At 30.7% G+C, this 20,624-nt stretch overlaps 1 protein-coding gene across 1 annotated transcript in view; it reads left to right on the top strand.

Moving 5' to 3' along the window:
• LOC129976024 (voltage-dependent T-type calcium channel subunit alpha-1I-like) overlaps nt 1-20,624 on the top strand; it is a 154,961-nt gene that overhangs the window by 100,473 nt on the left and 33,864 nt on the right. The window contains exons 13-16 of the mRNA XM_056089362.1: nt 5,836-5,991; nt 8,355-8,451; nt 8,857-9,062; nt 9,979-10,140. Of these exons, the coding sequence (XP_055945337.1) occupies nt 5,836-5,991; nt 8,355-8,451; nt 8,857-9,062; nt 9,979-10,140 (621 nt within the window). The remainder of the gene's footprint in view (nt 1-5,835; nt 5,992-8,354; nt 8,452-8,856; nt 9,063-9,978; nt 10,141-20,624) is intronic.

Here is a 20,624-nt window from a genome sequence, read left to right as displayed (position 1 = left end):
ATTTTTCATCGCCAGTTATCAGTCATTTTAAAAATGGATCATTTTCATTATTTTTCTTTAGCCAATCGCAGCTGTTAATGCGTTGCGTTAAATGCGTTTCTTTCAGTTCGTGAGGAACCCATGTATCGAGTTTTTGAACATAGCCAAGTTGCTTTAAGTGATTTTCAATGCATGTATGTGATACATGAAGCTTCTCTGCAATCTCACGTGTTGTACTGTGACGATCCGAATCGATTATTGCTTTGATTAGGTCGTCGTCAACTTCAACTGGACGACCAGAGCGTTTTTCATCTTTGAGTGAAAAATCACCAGAACGAAATTTGGCAAACCAATTTCGACACTGCCGTTCTTTTAAGGCTTCGTCACCATAAACAGCACATAACTTTTTATGAGCTTGCGATGCGTTTTTCCCTTTGCGGAAATAAAAAAGCAAAATATGACGAAAATGTTCCTTTTGATTTTCCATTTTTCAACGAACGCCAAATGAAAACTACGCAACCGATCAAAAAACTTTTTTTACTGATTGACAGCTGAATTGCTAACTATCAAATAACAAAATGTGTTTTACATTTGTACTACGTCTGCAAACCTAAAAATTCAACTGAAGCCATCTATGAGTGAAATTCGCAATTACTTAGTTGCCAACCCAATATATTAGGATAGTATTAACATTTTATCAAGTATCATTTGCCAAGTTAACCTCAGTATTCAAACATTTATAAACACTTCAAAATATCATGTGCAAAACATGGATGCTGGACACTGGAATCACGATAGATATATAAAAATAAGTATATATTAGTGAGGTTGATGAAATAAAAAATACTAACTTAAATAAACCATTAGCATTCTAATATATCCTCAGATATGGAATTAAATTAACCATCTAATTAAAGGATAAACTCGTATTGTGCACTGCCTAGGGCCTTAAAGTATTTAAATCCATCCATATCAGCGTAAGATGAAGTATAATGGATACTACATGACATAATGCCGTGAGACTCTTGTCATGTGAGTTCATTCCATTAATTACTAAAAGAACTTTTGAAGCTTGAACTTGTTTCTGTAAAATTTAAACTTCTGAATACTGTAGAACAACGATTTTAACAGATTATAATAATTTCAAAAATAAGTTAATATTTGATAGCTTTTGGGAGCAACTTCATACGTAGAGTACTTAAAGGAAGCTATAACACATACTGAATAGTAATAAAATGCAACAGCTCAATACACTTCTAACTAGAACTGCTGCCTACAAAAGAGGACGTGTATTATAGAGCCATAAAATGTCTTTGCATAGCACTTTTCTTAGCGTTTTAGGATGACCATTTAATATTCATTGCATGTGTTGCCGTTATGGTAATACTTTGAGTTAGGAAAATGCGCTCGTATATTGACGAGCATCATCTAATAGCATTCCTCAACTCGTCTACATAACTGTTTTCAGTTGCATCTTATTATAATATTCTGTTTTGTATAAATTCCTTTCCGTAAGAATCAACTGCACCGCTTCAATGTGCAGTTGATTCTTACCTCCAATTTACCTTCCTAACCTTTTTCAAATTAATATGAAAGTAGGTCTTGTTTTCATATTAGAAAAAGAAGAAAAAAACGATTTGTTTTCTAATGGTTGAATTTTTCTCTTTTCTTACACAATTAGAAATGTCGCGCTGCATAATGTTGCTTGTTAAGCAATAACATATAATTATATTTAAAATTTTTGCTTCTCTTTATTCAACGTAATTTCATTGAATTTATCTTAAATCTTCACCATTGCCATTCGTTTAACTGTTATTCCTCATAAGTGCTTTAAAAAAAATTATTCTTGCTTTTAACAATAAATTGAATTCCTCTGCTTCTATTCGTGACTTTTTGGCCTTCAGGCTGTGCTGATAGAACAATAAAAAAAATTGAAAAAATCTCAAAAAATTTGACAATGAACATGACGATAGCAAAAAGCGCTAAATAGAGAGAAGATCTGAAATCAAAACAAAAAAAAAAATTGGAATATTATATTTCATCTACAATCTTGTTCTAATTAACTAAAAGAAAGTATCAGTTCCAACAAATCCGATTTTAAAACCACTCACAGTGATAATAAGACATAATGGCAATTCTTAGACTGGACGCTAATGTATAAAATTAGCATTAATGTATTCCTTTTTGAATGGTTAAATATATCTTTTGAATTCGACAATTCAATGAATGTCTAGGATTGACAAAGAAAGGTTATTTTTCGGAAAATTGTATTTGCAAATAAGTCATTCAGTAAGAACTTTGAGGAATTATTTCATTAAGCTGACTAAAAGCCTACAAAGTTTGAATATTTCTTTGTGCTTCCTCATTTTTAGAAAATTTACTTGTAAAATTGATTAAATATTAAAACTAAAAAATTGTAAGTTTCGTTTCAAATCGTGTGCTTTTATTGCTTTTTTCCTTCATCCCAAAATGAATATACAAATTTTAGATTATTTTTTTACAAAAACATATTAAATTTTATGGCTTAAAATAATTTGTTAACATCATGTTCTAAAAAGGGAAAATATGTCATTTGCACTGTTGCGAATTTGTATCCTTTCTAAATGGCCAGTGCCAAACGCTTTTGGAATTTCACTGATCTTCAGAAGAAGAAAAAAAAACACCACCAGAAACTGAAGTTGTAGAATGTTAACAATTCGAAGATAGAGACTAAGAATCCGATATAAAAGATACAATTTCAAATTTTCAAAAACAAATGCTCTCTATGTCTATATATTATATTTTTCTTTTACTTTACTATCTATATCTTTATACTATATCAAGCTCTAAATTTGATTCTCCTTTGAAACCACTCGTAAGTTATATATCTGTAGCGGAATTCTACTGTCAACTTCTTATTGTTCTAATAGAAGCCTCCAGATTTCAATGCTGATCAGAAATTATCCTCCTGCGCTAATCACTTCAATTATCTTTATGAAATTGGAAATTATAGACATGCGAAAGGCTCATTTGTTTTATTTTCTGCAGTCTGCCAGTAGGTGAATGTATTTAGGACACAATGATGAAAAAGTATGTCCATAATGTTGACAGACATTTTTTGTTATATCTGAAGAAAATTCATGTTTACTTTGCAAAAACAGAATATCATTTCACTTGCAACTGTTGCCTGCAAACCATACAAAATGATTCAAATTAAATAGGAAATGTTTAGCGAAAACTATTTGGTCTATTTCATTCAAATTTTGTATGCATACTCTCCAATTATACAATTTTGATTTCAGACAAAAAAAAAAGTTAGTTATGTTTTGGCTCTATGGGAATGGAAATAGCACTGTGGTGCTGATATTTACTTATTTTTTAACATGTCTAACAATATTCATTAATGTGAACAATCATGTCGAAATGAAATAAATATCAGTAATTGAAAAGTGTTTCGAAATAACTTTCATTGTAATCGCATGAAATTAAACTAAAAATTAAGCAGTGTGATTTTTTTATAAATTTGTGCAATAATTTTATTTGCTATCACCTGTGGAGCCACACTATCAACACAAATACGACTCACTATGCCCTCTGTTTCTTTGTTCTAGAAATTGCATTCGATGCATAACACATTCCAATGCAGAGCGTAAGTGATTCATTTAGAGGTAGGATATATGCATCGAAATCCTATCTTTCAAATAGTTGAACTCGAATCATTGGCTTTATAAAGGCAACTCTACATATCTTCAAAGCGAAAAGTCTTAAGAGTTTGTAATTAAGTATCAGTGTATACTTAGAGCCAGTAACAAGACATATCATTTGGTCACGAGGCCTTATTTTCTTCAAAGAAATAACAATCAGTGTTGAAATATATGGTTTTAGCCATATTATATTTTTACTTTTAAAATATACAATGGAAATTGTTGACGAACCTGTTGACTTATCTTTGGCCAAATATGGAAATTACTCATATTGACAACATCATTAAAGCAGAAATGGGTCTCATCACTCCACAGTACTTGCCAAGGATATTCATCGTGCATTATAATCCATGCAATGAGCAGCAAACCAAATATATACTGAATCTCATTATCATCAGAAAGCAAGTTTTTTGCAGAGTGTGAGATATCTTAGATACATTAAACTTCAAAATATAATTCTTTACGTTGTTGTGTATGGTATGTTCTATTCCCATGATATAGCATATATACTACTATTACCATCTGCACTTGCTACTCCCAGCTCTACTATTGCAGATGCAACTTTTTCATTTCCTGTTGTCGAGTTCGAGGATGACTCTTGTGCCAATAAAATCCTAATTCAAATCCTGTTGTAGAGCAGGTTTGTGTACTCAGTACCGTCACTTCAAAATACAAGACCATTTTTCAAACATCTGAAATTGCAAAAGAGCCTCTACATAAACCATTTTTCTGCTCAAATGGTTTATATGCTATAGAAATATTAGTTTCTTTGACAAAACAACTTAATAAGTAATGGGCTATTATGAAATTACTTTTAAAATGTTGGGAATATCATCGCATTTATTTTTAGGATAACAACACTATAAACGAAAGAAATTGTGACTGCCACATACGGTTATATACAATGCTTAACTTGTTACAGTTTTCGGTTAAAAGATAAGTTGGAAAAGAAAATAAAAACTCTTTTACGCCAAAAATTTTTTTGCTATTCCGGTACTTATGTTTGTAGATGGTTCTAATTTCTTTTGTGGATGCAAGGCTGATAATACGATATAGCCAAAAAATATCGAGGACAAAAAAATAGGGTTCAAACAACAATATTTCACAGATACATCTTAAAATTTCTGCCTAGATCGCTATTTTCTTGCTGATGGTGTGGAATTCATTTCATTTCACATTGTTTATTTTAAATGCCCAACAGTAATCATTAAGACACTTTTTAATTTTACTTTCATAATATTTCTTGAGGAAAGTGTGTGAAAAAAAAAAGATTCAACTAGAGATTTTCAAATGAAGAGATTCCAATATACATAAATATTTTCTTAATCAAGAAATGCCCTTTTTTATTTATGGCACTGAACAATGACAAAATTACTTTTATGCTTTGCCTTCCCTTCCCATAACTTTATGAAATGGAATAGTTTTGTGGTAGAAACATCCATGGCGCACAGATAATTGAAATAGCATAATTCTTCTTTTAAACACTAATAACTTAGCGGCAGATAGTAGGCTGTGGGAAATTATGAACTTTATTTCATGTATATGAAGCTAACACTGGTCTAATGAAGAAGATTTATCTTTAATGGAACCAATCTGAATAGTATTAAAGCCCCATTAAAATTGTAAATGAATAAGTCATCTAATATTTAATTATAGTTGCTTTGCGCTATGCTGCGACGTCACATCTTTTTTTTTTTATTTCAAATATGTCCAATAGATTCCAAATTAAACTACGGTGCATTTTACTCTTATTACGTTTTCATGAACTGACTACATTTAATTCAAAATCTCCAGGAATGATTTAACATGTTTTAACAACTTCAGTGTCAAAAAGATGAATTATATAACAGAATCATTTGAAAACGTTGTATAATTTCCTTCCACTTTTGATTATCATTCATACTAATAATAAAAAACAGAAGAAAATATTTCTTGGAATTCGAAATACAGCATCATGCTTATGGGGAAAAAATATCTTTGTTCAAAGACATGGTGGAGAACATACAACTCTATGTTTTTAAAATGGCACTCATAACTGTATCGAAAGATCGAATCAAGTTCTGCCAATAACTTTATCTTGCTATGTATTCTTTTTCTCTTCTCACTCATGTTTTTTTCCTTCGTAACTTCACTTATGAAATGCGTTCTGACCTGCATGTTGTGTGCCTTGCAGATCTTGACACAAGAAGATTGGAACATCGTTCTGTTCAACGGTATGGAGAGAACCTCCCACTGGGCGGCTCTGTACTTCGTAGCGCTCATGACTTTCGGAAACTACGTTCTTTTTAATCTTCTAGTTGCTATCTTAGTTGAAGGTTTCTCCGCAGAAGTGAGTATTTTGCCTTTTTTTAAACTAGTATTTATATGACCAAATTTTGGAAACACCATTTGATTACCTATACTTTTTAACCTGTACAAATTTTGGTTAAACATTATTACTTTTTCGTCTGATAAAAATTCTGAGACTTTTAAACCCACATTATATTAGAAGGTTAGGACGAGGGTGGGATGAAAAGTTTCCTGCCTCACCTAGAGGTGGCGCTCCCGGAATAACTTTGATTGAAGCACTTCAAAATGCCATCTTTGTTTAATACTTCTTGCATATTTTAAAAGATTTACGTTTGGTTGTTTTTATACTGTGCTGTTTTAAAATGGTCTTTTCTTTTCAGCCAAGTATGAAGAAAACTGAAAAATTTTTAAATAAAAAAAAAATTAATTAAACTAATAAAATATTTTTTTTATAAAAGTCTTATTTCCTACGGATATTAAAACTTAGCTAGATACTACATTGGGGGAATCTGCTCCTTCATTTAGAATTGTTAAAACATGGGTTTCAGGCTTTAAATGGGGTCGTACAAGCACTCTGGATGAGAAGCGTTCTGGAAGGCCAAAATCAGCCAATGCAGAAAAAATCATTAGAAACATTCACAAAAATATTATGAATGATCGTCAATTGAAATTGATAGAGTTTTCTGAGTCTGTTAGTATATCCAAAAAATGAACATATCATATTTTAATCGATATTTTGGGTACGAGAAAGATGTCAGTAAAATGGGTGCCGCGTTTGCTGCCCATGGATCAAAAACAGCAGCGCATGACGATATCGGAGCTGTATAATTCAACCCAACTGATTTTTGCGGCGTTTCCTTACTGTGGATGAAACATGGATCCATCACTATACTCCATAGACCAAAAAGCAATTAAAACAGTGGACAGCGAAGTACGAGTCAGGACTAAAAAAGCAAAAAGTGTGCCATCTTCTGGAAAGGTTTTGACAACAGTTTCTTGGGATGTTAAGGGAATTTTATTACTGAATTATCTAGAAAAAGACAGGACCATCAATGCTAGATATTATGCTAATGTGGATAAATTGCATTCCAAAATCAAAGAAAAAAGGTCAGGTTTGGTCAAGAAGAAAGTTCTGTGTAACCGGGACTATGCTCCCCCATCCACAAGGCTGTCATTGTGATAGCAAAACTTCATGAACTGAAGTTTTAAATTCTTTCTCATGCACCATATTCTCCTGATATGGTCCCCTAGGTGTGCAACTTCTTCCCTAACATGAAAAATTTCTTCCTGGAAGGAAATTCTGTTCGGACACCGAAGTCATCTCAGTGACGAATGCCTACTTTGAAGCCTTAGATGGTATGGTATGGTATGGTATGGTATGGTGAGGTTTATTGGCACAAGGTCCAATTTAGGACAAGCTGCGCCATCCACAAGGATATTTAAACAGTTCCATTATAAAAGTGTAAAAAGTGTAAATAAAGCAAGGATACATTGTAAAACGTCAAAAGTTTAGAAAGTCTGGCAAAGTTTTGGCACAAGAATAAAAATAAATCACAAGTTTTAAATGCTATGAAAGAAACCGATGGCTTTTAAAAAGTCAAAAAGTTTTGAGTGAGGTTTCTCACTCACCAGGTCCTGTAAATTTAAAATAGGCGAATGAAAGTGAGTTAAACGATCTGAAGTAAAATTTGGACATTGAGTAAGAATATGTGCAATGGAATTGATCACTCCACAATTTGTACAATGAGTAGCTCGTTCACCAAACAGCAAATGTCTATGCGTATACCTTGTGTGTCCGATTCGTAGACGAATTAATTTTACATCTGCGCATCGGTTTGGTAAAACTGACCACATATTTATTTTTGGTTGAATAGCATGTAGTTTGTTATCATCTTGCCTGTCCCAAACTTCTTGCCACTTTTCATAGATATACCGTTTGATATAACTTGATACATCACAAAAGGGAACACGGAAATTGAAAGGTTCTGAAGCTAATTTTGCAGCTTGATCTGCAAGCTCATTGCCATGGATTCCAACATAACTCGGTACCCAACAGAAAATTGCGTCGAAATCTCTTATGATCAGCATTGATAGTTGTTCCATGATTTATACAACAATTGGATGACAAGGGTAATCAAAATTTTGTAATTGTTCCAAAACTTGAAGCCTTAGAAGAGAGTTCTTAAAGAGAGAAAATCCAAGCAGATATATTTGGAAAGGGACAAAGGGACTACGTTGAAAAATAAAGCAATCATTAAACAGAATTTTTTTTTACTTGTTAAGCCGGAAATTTTTCATCCCACCCTCGTAAGTGACAAATTTTTCTGTAGCTGATTGTCCTATAATCAAGTTTTGTTTCAACTTCCGAATTAAATCCTTATGGAACTTTTTTATTCTTTTCAGGATGAAAGGAAAAGGAGTGACGAGTCTATTAATCATGAAGAAGAGCATAAGCAGGTCAAAAAAACTTCTAGAAAAGAATCACAATCATCTCGACATGGTAAGGTCATTTGATTCGCTTTTGTCAGAAACAATACTTTTTATTTTTTTTCACATCGCCACATTAATTTTTAAATTTTCATTGTACTTTTTATTATTTATTTTGAGACAAATATTCCATTTTGAAATGGCCCTAACATTAATGTCGCCGACATGACAACAGTTGGGTATTCATTGGTAAATCAATTAGAATTATTGAATATTTTCAAGACTTGCCAAATTCATATAGGAAAATAAATTCTGACATTTCTATATGCCAATTATACCAACAATGCGCATTAAAATATTATTTAAAGATCTGCTTGCATATCAAACTGAAATAATGTCTAATTCAATGAATCTAAAATGAAGTGCTCTTCTTTTGTTGTTCATTTGACGACCACTGACTATAACTGGTCGATTTCAGGTCACCACCACCATCCGAGATACTCACAGGACCAAGGGGAAGGAAGCCACTTCTCTCCTCCCCTCATCACGCACACGGCAGCTACCCCTCAGGGCTCTCCAAACAACACCCTGGAACCTCTTATGAGGGACTTCAAAGACAGGCTGACACCACTCATGGCCTTCAACGTACCTGGACAGTCTTTCGAGTCCATAGATAAAACATCGGTAAGTTGTCTCTGCCGCAGATGTCAAGAATGCTTTTTCTGCTCACATTATATATAAACTTTTCGATTATATATAATTTTTTTAGGTAGATTCCTATAAGAAGACTATCTATTGCAATCGTTCTCATAACAAGACTTTGGGGAAATGTGAAATTTCTTCAGTTATTTACCGCATATGGTCCCTAGAACCAAAAACCACATTTCGTTCAAATATATATATATATATATATATATATATATATATATATATATATATATATATATATATAGTTAGATTAGGGCCTCATTAAGACGAACAACTTTTGTGTTTAATTGACTAATTTTGACTGTTTCTAACATCAACAATTTGTATTGCTAGATAGTAATTTAGATGTAAAGGAACCAACCTTTGTCTTCCACCTTGCTGATAGGAATTTTTTTATACCTTTATTTATTTAATACATTTTTATTTATTTATTTATTTTATACATTTATTTATTTATTTTATATATTTATTTATTTATTTTATATATTTATTTTATACATTTATTTATTTAAAGGTAGAAATTGAATTGAAGCAAACAAGTCGAATTTGGAAAGGTTTAAATTTCTTTGATTTTATTAAATGCTAACTCATTTACAAAACAAATACCTCACACTTATAAAAAATGACGGTAAGAAATATTACAATTAAACTGAGAGTTTTTGAATTCAGCTACACCATTAATTATTTTCCCTACACTGAGTAAGTTATTCTCTTCTTTAAATGTACTTTGTTTTACCCTCGTAATTGAAAAGTAGAATAAAAGTAACAAGAGACATTTTTGAAAATTCCGTCATTTCATTTCATTTTATTCCCAAAGATATAACTCTGGCATGCTATTTTTTCCCCCAAGATATAAGAATCACAATTGTGGTTTATTTCTTATTCTTTCTAGACGGCAGCCAGTCCACCAGACTCTGGCAGCCAGTCCTCCCGGAGTCAGAGGACGAGCATCGGCAGCGAGATTCTGATGTACGTGCCAAACTACGAAGTTCCTAATTCTCCGGCGCCCAGTAGAGAAGCTGACTGCCTCAACGTCAACCCGGGCAAACTCAAGGTAAAGCAGTCGTGTTGTCTTAGACACCTTTAGATAGATTATTCTCACTGCAAGAAATTTCCATTCAGGGAGTCACCTCGAAAACGAAGATAAGATAGTAGACACTATGAAGTGCAAGACGTAGACTTCCTAGTCAAAAGGCTAATGATCAACTTCAATAGAATCGGTAATTCCGTCTCAAATTCTGTCATTATTCCATTGTAGTCCATTAGATAATTTCTAAAGATAGTCGTATACCGTCAGTTAGAAAAATAGTTTTAATAATATGAAGAATCGAATTTTCTGTTGTTTGAGTGGGTAAATGGCCGCTCTCTAATCCGTTTAGTGGTATCTAGTAAAATATTCTAAGCACACTAACATTTGAAACAAAAAATAATGTAGTATTAGTCTGCTATTAAAATTAGCACTACTTTAAATAATATTATTCAATGGTCGTCTCTTGGAACGGTAGCCAATCAAAGGTGGCGTTTTCTCGAGGTATCTATTAAAACGCTCTAATATAGTAATAATCGAGCTTCGTAACTTGTTCGATTTCGAGGAAAAGTAGAGCTTTTACATTAAAATATAATGAGCTTTACATTAAATATTAAAATATAATACATAAAAGTATAATGTGTCAAAAATATTTAGCTAAACAGAACCAACAGGACGGAGAATTATTTAAAAATTTAAACTTTGTTCCTTCTTCGCCGATATATTTATTAGCTCAAACAATCTGAAATATAGTTCTGCATGTCGTTCAGAATGGTTTTTTTTTCAATTGGAAGAACATGCTTATTTCTAACGGTTTAGAAGTTATCTGTTGATACATGATTATAATGGACTCCTTGTGTATATAATGCATCCAATTGTTTTAATTTTTATAACATTAATTTCATAACATTAAACATTAAATGCTTTATTTTTATAAAGCATTTAATGTAGAAATCTAAAGATCACTTCTTTTAGTACTATTCTTCAAAAATATCGAGACGTAAAGAAGGGAGGGAAGGGGTATAAAATCACATTGGTAATTTAGTTTAGAAAACCAATCAATAAAGTCGAAAACTTATTTAAGAATGATTCAACTAAAACTTATGATAGGGTAGTAATCTTAAATGATAATATTAACATTCAATGATTGAGTTAAAAAGAGATTTTGACTCAAATTTTTTGAAGCACATGCCAAAATTCCGGAAGTAAAATTTTATCTTCATCTTCTTTTTGATGATCATAACAGAGAACTATTGCAGAAATTTTTCTTTATTTGTGTTAAACAAGCTAATAGCACATAGAATGTATAAATAACTGTGTTACTAAGAAATGGAGAACATCCTGCTGAACGTATCATGACTATAAAAAGTGTTACATGAAATTTTATAAATTTAATTTTAAATGCAGAATTTTATTGCATAGAATATCTATAGTTGAGGGTTAAAATTGCATTCTGTCCAAATAGATACATTAGCATCGCATTCATGTTTATTTAAATACTGCAATAACTTGCAATGTTTATTACTGCAGTAACTTGAAATGGCACTGACTATATAAGCGTGTATTCATTGCAGATGTGAAATCTTTATTAGAATTCTATAAAAAAAGCTTCCTCACAAAATTGAAATATAATTCTAAAATGCATATTTTGAGATACAGATTATTTTTTTTAAACATTGCAAAAAGGATTTAATTCAGCATTTTTGCCCAAATTACTTTAATATGTTCATAATCAGTTATACATGCAATGGAATAAGTACCAGTCTTGCAAAGCAAATTTCTCTCCTCAATGTAATTTTTTAAATAAATAATGGTATATAATAAATCCATTCATAATAAATCCATGGTTTATAAAAAACATAGGTTTATTTCGAAAATAGAGTATAGAAAAGAACAAAATCAAAGATAAAATGTATGTTTTCTTTCTAAAACTTGGCTTCTCTCCTCTGCTACCATATTTCCAAGAACGGAGGATATTTTGGCAGCAGCGATTCCAAGATGAATATCGATCATTTTGGATCTGACATTATAATTTTTACCTCTTGCAAATGGGAATAATTACTTTCACCGATAACTGCGTTCTAACATGGAAAAAAATTGAATTTCATATACCAATTTTCTGCAGTCAACTTGTTAAACACCCATTTTGTTAAATTTTGCCTTTAAATCTCCACAGCAATGCATCACAATTGCTTCCTTTATAAATATCAGTAATAAATCAAGATTTAGGCAGAAAATAAAAGAAAATATAGAAAAAAAAATTTCAAAAGATTTACAATTTGCAAACATTTGTTCGGGAAAGAAATAATGCGTCAATATAGTTCAGTTGTAAGTTCCTTTGACGATTTTTGTGGTTCTTTGTTAATATTTATGTATTATGGATCATTTAAAAAATTGAACTACGAAAACTTTATGGTATATTATTAGATTTGTCGGCCCACAAAGATACATGGTAAGGTCTACGAACTTCAAATCTTTGTTGCGGTTCATCCCCATTGGGTGACTAAGCCTAATTTTTAATATTAAATCCATCCGTTGAAATTGAATTCCTTAATATAGTTAGTAATAAGCAATAAAAGTTGAATAACTGCATTTTAAACCTGCTACTTATCCGCAAAAACTTTTATATATGCATATGAAAGAATTTTCTTGATTTTCTTCCCCTTTAGCTGCCCATAAATTTAAAATTCTACTTTCATTTTTTAATACTGAAGCAAAAATAAATAAAAAATGCTTATAATAACTTTATGACCACATTTAAATTCTTTTAATTAATTATTTTTGAAGTAAGGAAATTAATAGGAGAGGCTAAATAAAAAAAAATGGATGAAATCTTAAAACATATAAAGAAAATAAAATAGATAAATTCAATCAAGACACAGACATAATTTATAAAGCAAACTTTATTTAATTCATTACAAAGCCCATTAACATATATATTACAAAATTTAAAAAAAAGACATCTAAGATGGGAGATTTTTCTTCATTTGAACAGAAGGGGAGGAGGGAAAGGAGCACTAACTCCATAAAAAAAATATTTTTGGCTCAGCTTTATTTCATCATCTGGATTTTTCCGCTCCTAATTGTTCCCGTTTTAATTCCCTTTTCTTATTAGTTTAATTTCTTTTTTATTTGAATTGCCAAGTCTTGGGGAATGCTAAGAAATAAAATCACAATGTCTCGGAAATTGAATTTCAGTCAACGGATTTGGAACAGATGATAGGTTTTGTATAAAAAAAGGGGGTATCGATTAAATTTGTGCTAATGTAATGCATGTAGACGTTGTAGCTTAAAGAAAAAATATCCAAATAATAATTTAAAACAATAATATTATTAAACTCAAATGCATAAGTGTAAAATGTATAAACTATACTTAGAATAATAGAATGGAAAAAGTTCATTTTTTTGGCAAATTATTATATTTCTTAATTTAAGAATCTAACATTTTCACTCTATCCGAAATATCTTCAGAATCATTTTTGACGTTTTAAGCTTATCATTTTTCATAAAATTAATAATTCAGTAACAATTAGTTTCTATTCGACTGACTTTCTGAAAAATATCAAAAAATTATAGAAACATTGTAGAGAAATTCTAATTTTCCATACTTCAAAAATTAATTATTCCTTTTTTTAAATAGAGTGTCTTGCAGCGGAATGCAGTTGATTCCATTTTAGACAACTACTATACATATATATATATATTTCCAGTAGGGAATCCAATTTTCGTAAAATGGTATGATTTTTGTTCCTAATTGTGTAACTATCTTCAAATTACCGTAATATTCAGTAAGAAATATCCAAACGTCAACGAATCCATACCAATTTTAACACATTCGCTACATCGAACGTGTCGGGTGGCCATTCGTTTCCTTGCTTTGATATGAAAAGCGTCTATGCATGCATCCTTTCCTTCTAACACATGCGGTAAGCTGTTATTTCTATATTCAAGGATTCTTAACCTATAGTACATGCAGAGATAGTGTCACATAACAGTATTTTTTTATCTGTCATAGAATGTTTAGAGAAAAAATTTTAATGAGTGTCCATAATGCATTTAAAATGGTTACCCTTTTTATTACTTTAATTTTGATATTTATTATTCATTTTGTGTTTTCTTCATTATTAATGATGCATACAGAACAGAACGCCGTCTCATACCCCCGTATCCGTGACCATTCTGGTCATTGAACGGTTTGGTGGGCATGCTACGGGAATTTTATTTAATTAACAAAATATTTACAGTAGGAAAACGAAACAAAAATAACTATTTACAGAATTTACAATTATATAAGAAATTATATTATGGTGAGACCGTTTACATAATTTTTCAACTTAGAAATATAATTCTGCTTTTTATGTTCTTATACTGGCACTAACAATAACGCATTTCTACCTCAACTTATTCTTAAAATATTTTGCACATGTAAAAGCATTTTCAGTATGCACTTTACTACTCAACGCATCCATTGCTTTCATTCTTTTTGCATTATTCTAAAAGATATCCTTCATTGATCCTTACTGTTTTACTTCTAGAAAGATTATTGATTTTTACTATTGATCTCAACGATTTTCGTTTACATGCTTTAAATCCTGTACAAGTGTTTATTGCAGATTATATTAGTCGACTAGTCATGATGTAAGACGGGAATTTTAAAGAATCTTTAACTCAGGACCATATAACAAATATAACATTATTTGTTGTGAAGCAGAATGCAGTTTGAAGACAGAGAAGATATTTTTAATTTCGTGACGTCGTTTTATTTCATTTTGAAGAAGCAGGCATATGTACAAGCGATGAGCACACAGAATGACACAGAAAAAGGAATGAGGAAAAAGCTCTTGGACATTTCATCCCTGGTCTTATATAACCTATGATTTTGATAGGGAAAACATTTCTTCATAGTGCTAATATATTACGAGATTTCGATAGGGATTTTCGTTACACGCGCGGAGAAGGCAGGGGAAACACAGGGAGATTTTAAAAAAGAATTTGCCTCTTCACGCGCAGTGTGGGAAAGTTAGATTTTAGCTGATTCAGCAATTCAACAAAGCTTCTCTTGAATGAATTAAGTAGAGACAGTGGAATTGGATCACGAAATAAGAGAATATTTTAGAATGAAGTTACTATGGGCTAAATTAAGATAAAATCTTGAAAATGAATTAAATTGAAATTAGAGTTAAAATATCATTACATATATATATATATATATATATATATATATATTGACCGTACTCGCCATACATTGACCGTCGCCTAATCAAAAACGATTTTTTTTTTGCCAACCAGTCGGCTACACAATTAATTCCGGGACTTTTTTTAAACATTTTTGCATAAGCAAGTCGTTACTTTTATTAATAATTTATTGTTGTTTGATAGTATAGTTATGTTCCTGTAAAAATGAGCATAACAGAGAATTTTCTTAAAACTATGCTAATCCTATTATAATCCAATAATTATTTTCAAAACTAAATAAGAATAATTCGACATTGCAGCATAGTAGATAACATACACATAACAATGCATATGTTGCCGTTTCAGTCTGAAATCCGTTATTTCATAGAATAACTAGGTATTTCATGAAATAACTGAACATAATTTATTAATTATTTTATGAAGTACCTTGTTATTCCATGGAAATAACTGAATAATTTCGTTCGTTATTTTTTGAATAACTAACCCGAATTTCACACTTAGATAGCATTTCCGTGTACTCGATAAAATTTACTTCGCAAAAAATAAGGAAAACTCTATGACTGAAGGAACACGAAATACTTTTTTTAAATGAAAAATATATGTTTGTATTTTTTTTTTAGTTGAGAGTTCTCAACTGCAAATATGAAAAAAACTTTACGCTGAGAACTAATTAAAATTGAAAAAAAGAGTTATGAAGTTTAATGTTTCATAACTAGAAAGAAATTAATTTCAGTATGCACCTCTTTCAATTTCATGCTTCATGAAGTAAGTTTTAAAAAAAACTATTAAGAAAGCCTCAAAATATTCCAGAATTGGCATTTTGCCAATTTCACTGCGGGAACTGGATTTACGTCGAAGTGTTAGATGGTAAACATTAACACAAGATCGCAAATTACCATTCGTTCATTCGGGAACTGTGTTTTAATTGAAACTATAAATTCTTAAAACCATGAAAGTGCGTTCCAACTCGCGATCAATAAAATACTGAAATTCGTAGTGATAATTTTTAAGGGTTACTTTTATGGGAGTTCCAGTAATGAGATTTTTCATTAGCATTATACAACGCTTTTAAAGTTTTATATTTGTAATTAAAGGTTCAAATTATGTCTCTAAACACGTACTCAGAAGGTTTGCTGAAAAAAAAAGACATAAAGGAATGAATCTGCAGAAATAAAATATTCTGAATATGGTATCGGTTATCATTTGAATAAAGCTTGTTTTTGGGAGATTTTATGAATATTGTAAGAGACCATAATCTATTCAAAGATGAGGTTTCTTATCCTAATTTTTAAAGAAATTTGTTTAATTCTTTTTTGTAAATCAAGAATAAATAAATAAGGAGATTGCTTTCACAGCGGTTATGTATATTTAATAGTCATACGTCTTGCTTAATTTTTTAACACGATTTTTCCTTTTTCAGGTTTTTATAATATAATCATTTTGAAGTTTTAAAAACTCGAAAAGTTCTTCAAAGTTTCAGAATTTAAATAAATGATGCTGACTACAAAAAATTTATTAATATAGATATTAGAATCTTGTTACTGAAATCCCTCGTAAATGCACAAGAATTAAATATTCTCTCCTTCGCTTTGTTTCGATTTCTGTTTTCATGTATTCTGTACTGCGATTCCATTCGCGTTTAAGAATCCTCCTGATGACGTCTCCAATAGATGGCGCTAAGATGTAGTCCTATAAATTTATACAGTATTGCTATTGCTTCATAATGTGTGTGTGTGTGTGTGTGTGTGTGTGTGTGTGTGTGTGTGTGTGTGTGTGTGTGTGTGTGTGTGTGTGTGTGTGTGTTTCGTGAAGTACAGTTTGCTGTCAAATTTCTGATACGAAAAGCTTCTGTGCTTTTGCGCATGTGTAAGGAGGCGCTCATTTCACAGAAATAGGAGTGAATTGAAAGTTGAAGGAGGAGGTAGATTCATTTCGCTGTAACTCATATTACTCGCGTTAACAAGAAACGTAATAACTATCCGGACAATTACCGAAAAAGGGTATAAATTTAGAATAAAATATTTTGAGACCTTTTTTTAATTGTTCCCGGGGGCCTAAACATAGAATTGTAATTAACTTAGCAAACAACATATGTCTGTTCTTAGGAATTCTTTATTAATTTTTTGACAAATAATAATAACATTTTACGTTAAAACACCTTCTTTTTTTTTTATTTGTTATTTATTTTTAATCATATAATTATAACATTACTTACTAATATTATATAAAATATTCTTAATGCCACTCTTGAAAACTTTATTACCGATAGAACTAACCACATTATGAAGTTTTCGAACTGAAATAAAATAGCACTTTCCAAAATAACTAGCAGGGGGGGGGAAAAACTGAAAGAAAATGTATCTAACAGTATGGGAATCAAAGTCAAGACCTAACAAAGAATTACGAAAATGCACTCATCTTTCTGCGCATCATCGCTTCGTAAAATAAAATCGCCCCAATGTGCTAATCCGAGATCCTGAAACAAAAAATATTTGAATATGTGTTTGCTTTCAGAATATAAAAACCTTTTTACAAAGAATTCAGTGTTTGATTTGTTCAAAGTTCCAAACTGTTTCCTTGATCTATCACTCGCTTTTATCATAAACACCTGCTTACATCTAATTCGAAATACTATTTTTTAAAATTATTATTTAGATTTTTAGGGACTTCAGAATATTTTGATTCCATTTCAGACCGCTATCTTTATATTTTTCATTTTGATTGCTGAATACAGCTTTAACAGAGAGCTAAGTTTAGAGTTAATCAATGAATTGAAAATGTTCACCGATTAGGAAACAATTGTTGGCATTTTGACAATTTCCGCTCAGATTTGACAGATTTAAAATCCTGAAATTAGAAATACTGTCTTGATTATACCAGTTGTCGCAAACTTTCGATAGCTCTTGAGGATTAATTATTTCATTCAGAAGGTTAAAAGGCAACTGTCAAGAAGTTTGAAAATTCCATGTTAGTTTATAAGTTAGAAATCAAATTTAATCATATTTATATTGAATCCCTCTACGGAATTTCCATTTAATTGAAACTAAAAATTGTCATAAATATTTCACAAATATGTATAATAAATAAGAGGAAAATTTCAAAAATCTTATTGTTTTTATTTATTTATTTATTTATTTTGCTATATTTTTCAGTTTACTGTGAATATGTGAGAGTTGTTTTTAAATTGTTTTATGGTATTTTTTTGCTGTACTGTGTTATTTTTTACTTTATATTTTGTTTTTCTTTTCATTTTACTTTTATTACTCTATTAATGTTGTTTGGTTATTAATCAAAAATTTAATAAGGCAGTGAGCTTTTGTAATTTAGATTACTTTATTTTAGCTTGCATTTTGTGTAGAAGCATACTTTTATCGATTTATTGCACTTCGAATTCAATTGCGTTAGCATCCGTCACAACTTCTAATGGCTTCGATGTATTATAAAAACTTTTATAATAAATCGAATATATTTTTATAATACAACGTTTATAATACAATATTTTATTTTAATAAAGCCACTTATGTCAGTCAATTGGAATGCGAATCCCTTGGTAACTCGAAGAACATCAAAATGATATTCCGATTCTCAACATTGTAGTCAACATCCGAGTCTCAACATTCTCAGTATTGACCTTCATTTCGGCTGTCATTAGATACAGCATCTGTAATTCTAACTTTGATCTTATCAACTTCAACTGTTGTTGCAAGCTCTCTGTCCTAGATAAACCCAAAATGGACATTGAACAGCCATGGCATGGACCAGATAAAAAAGAGAATTTTTTCCTTCGTTGACATCATTTTGATAACAACTGAATATAAAATCATTATTTCTGCATTAGTTGTTTCTCTGGACTAAAAAATAAAAGTAATAACATAATTTTTCCATTTCAAAAGTTTTATAGCATTATATTCAATGGTTATTTCACAATCCTTTTTTGTTATCAGAGAAAAACTTTATAGTCACACTGTATATATGCCCATACAGACAAGCAAATTAACAATTATGCATATCGTCACAAGAAGGAAAATACGAGAAGCTGAACATTACTTTTCCCATATATTCAGACAATCTCTTTTTATTAAATTGATATTAAACTTTTTAATTCATTACAGTTTCATTGTTTTTTGGATATCAACCTCCGATACTATTCCAAATTATTCATTTAATTCATTTTTTTGTCATGCAGTTTCTACCCTTTGGTTTCTTTAATACCGTCTTTTTGTTAAATAAAATTCATTTCAAAAAAATACATTTTAATTATATCTTTTGCCTACTTGATTTCTAATAAATTTTTGCACAACATAAATAGTGAGATATTAAAAAAAAAAAGTAAAGAAATAATTCACGTCACATATTATAAAGTAACGAGGGGAAAAATATTTTTACCTGCAAGAAGTTTTGGTTACATTTTAAATATCAAAATAATTTTATGTACATTGTTATTCATGTATCATTGGACTGTTAGGATCTTGAAAAAGCAGTTTGAGAAAGAAAACTCGACCATAAAATACAGTAACTTGAATGTTATTGAAAAAGTTTATTACAGCGGCGTATCAGTTTGGAGGAGAAGGAGATGATACAGGAAGTCCGTCTACCGTTTTAAGGGGTGCCATGAAAAAAAAACATCAGTGCATTTTACATTATTTTTTAAAGCCAAATATGGAAAATTGTGCAATATTATGCGGCAGGCAATAATAACCCTCAATATTCCACTGTTTTATTCTTACTTTTTTCACTTCATGGAAGCATCAACATCTCTCAGAAGATTATGAAAGAGAATTTATGCATAGGGATGACGAATATTTTCAGAGCGGTTATTACGTAACCAATATCAAAAAGTCACAAATACAAATGATCAATACTTTTCAAAGAGGGGTGTGATTCAAATCCTTGATACGATCTTACTGGTGATATTTCGATTACAGGTTTTGGATCACGATAGAAAATAACAATCGATACGATATCACTGAAATTTGCCGGAGCGGTGACGATACGATCTGTCCAATGGAAGCTCTCGAAAGAAATCTGTGAATGGATTGAAAAGTGAACGGACCGGTTATTGAAATTATCGTAACATTGAATTGTATATCACTGAAATTTATCGGAGCGGTGATTTCACCAGAAAGTGCGAAGTCACCGCTCCACTTTACGGGAGTGACTTTCGATATTCGCATATGATGATGCACTATTCCATACAGATCATTTTTAATTGCTCGTGACATGATTGACTTTGATTACACATATTCTGTTTACTGCTGGCGCCATCTATTGTTAGAATATAGAACTAAAGTAAACATTTTAAAGAAATGACATAT

Source organism: Argiope bruennichi, chromosome 1 (assembly GCF_947563725.1).
Source record: "Argiope bruennichi chromosome 1, qqArgBrue1.1, whole genome shotgun sequence".
NCBI classification, from domain to species: domain Eukaryota; kingdom Metazoa; phylum Arthropoda; class Arachnida; order Araneae; family Araneidae; genus Argiope; species Argiope bruennichi.
The sequence above is the reverse complement of the archived record's forward strand: the minus strand, read 5'-3'. Positions and strand labels throughout refer to the sequence as shown.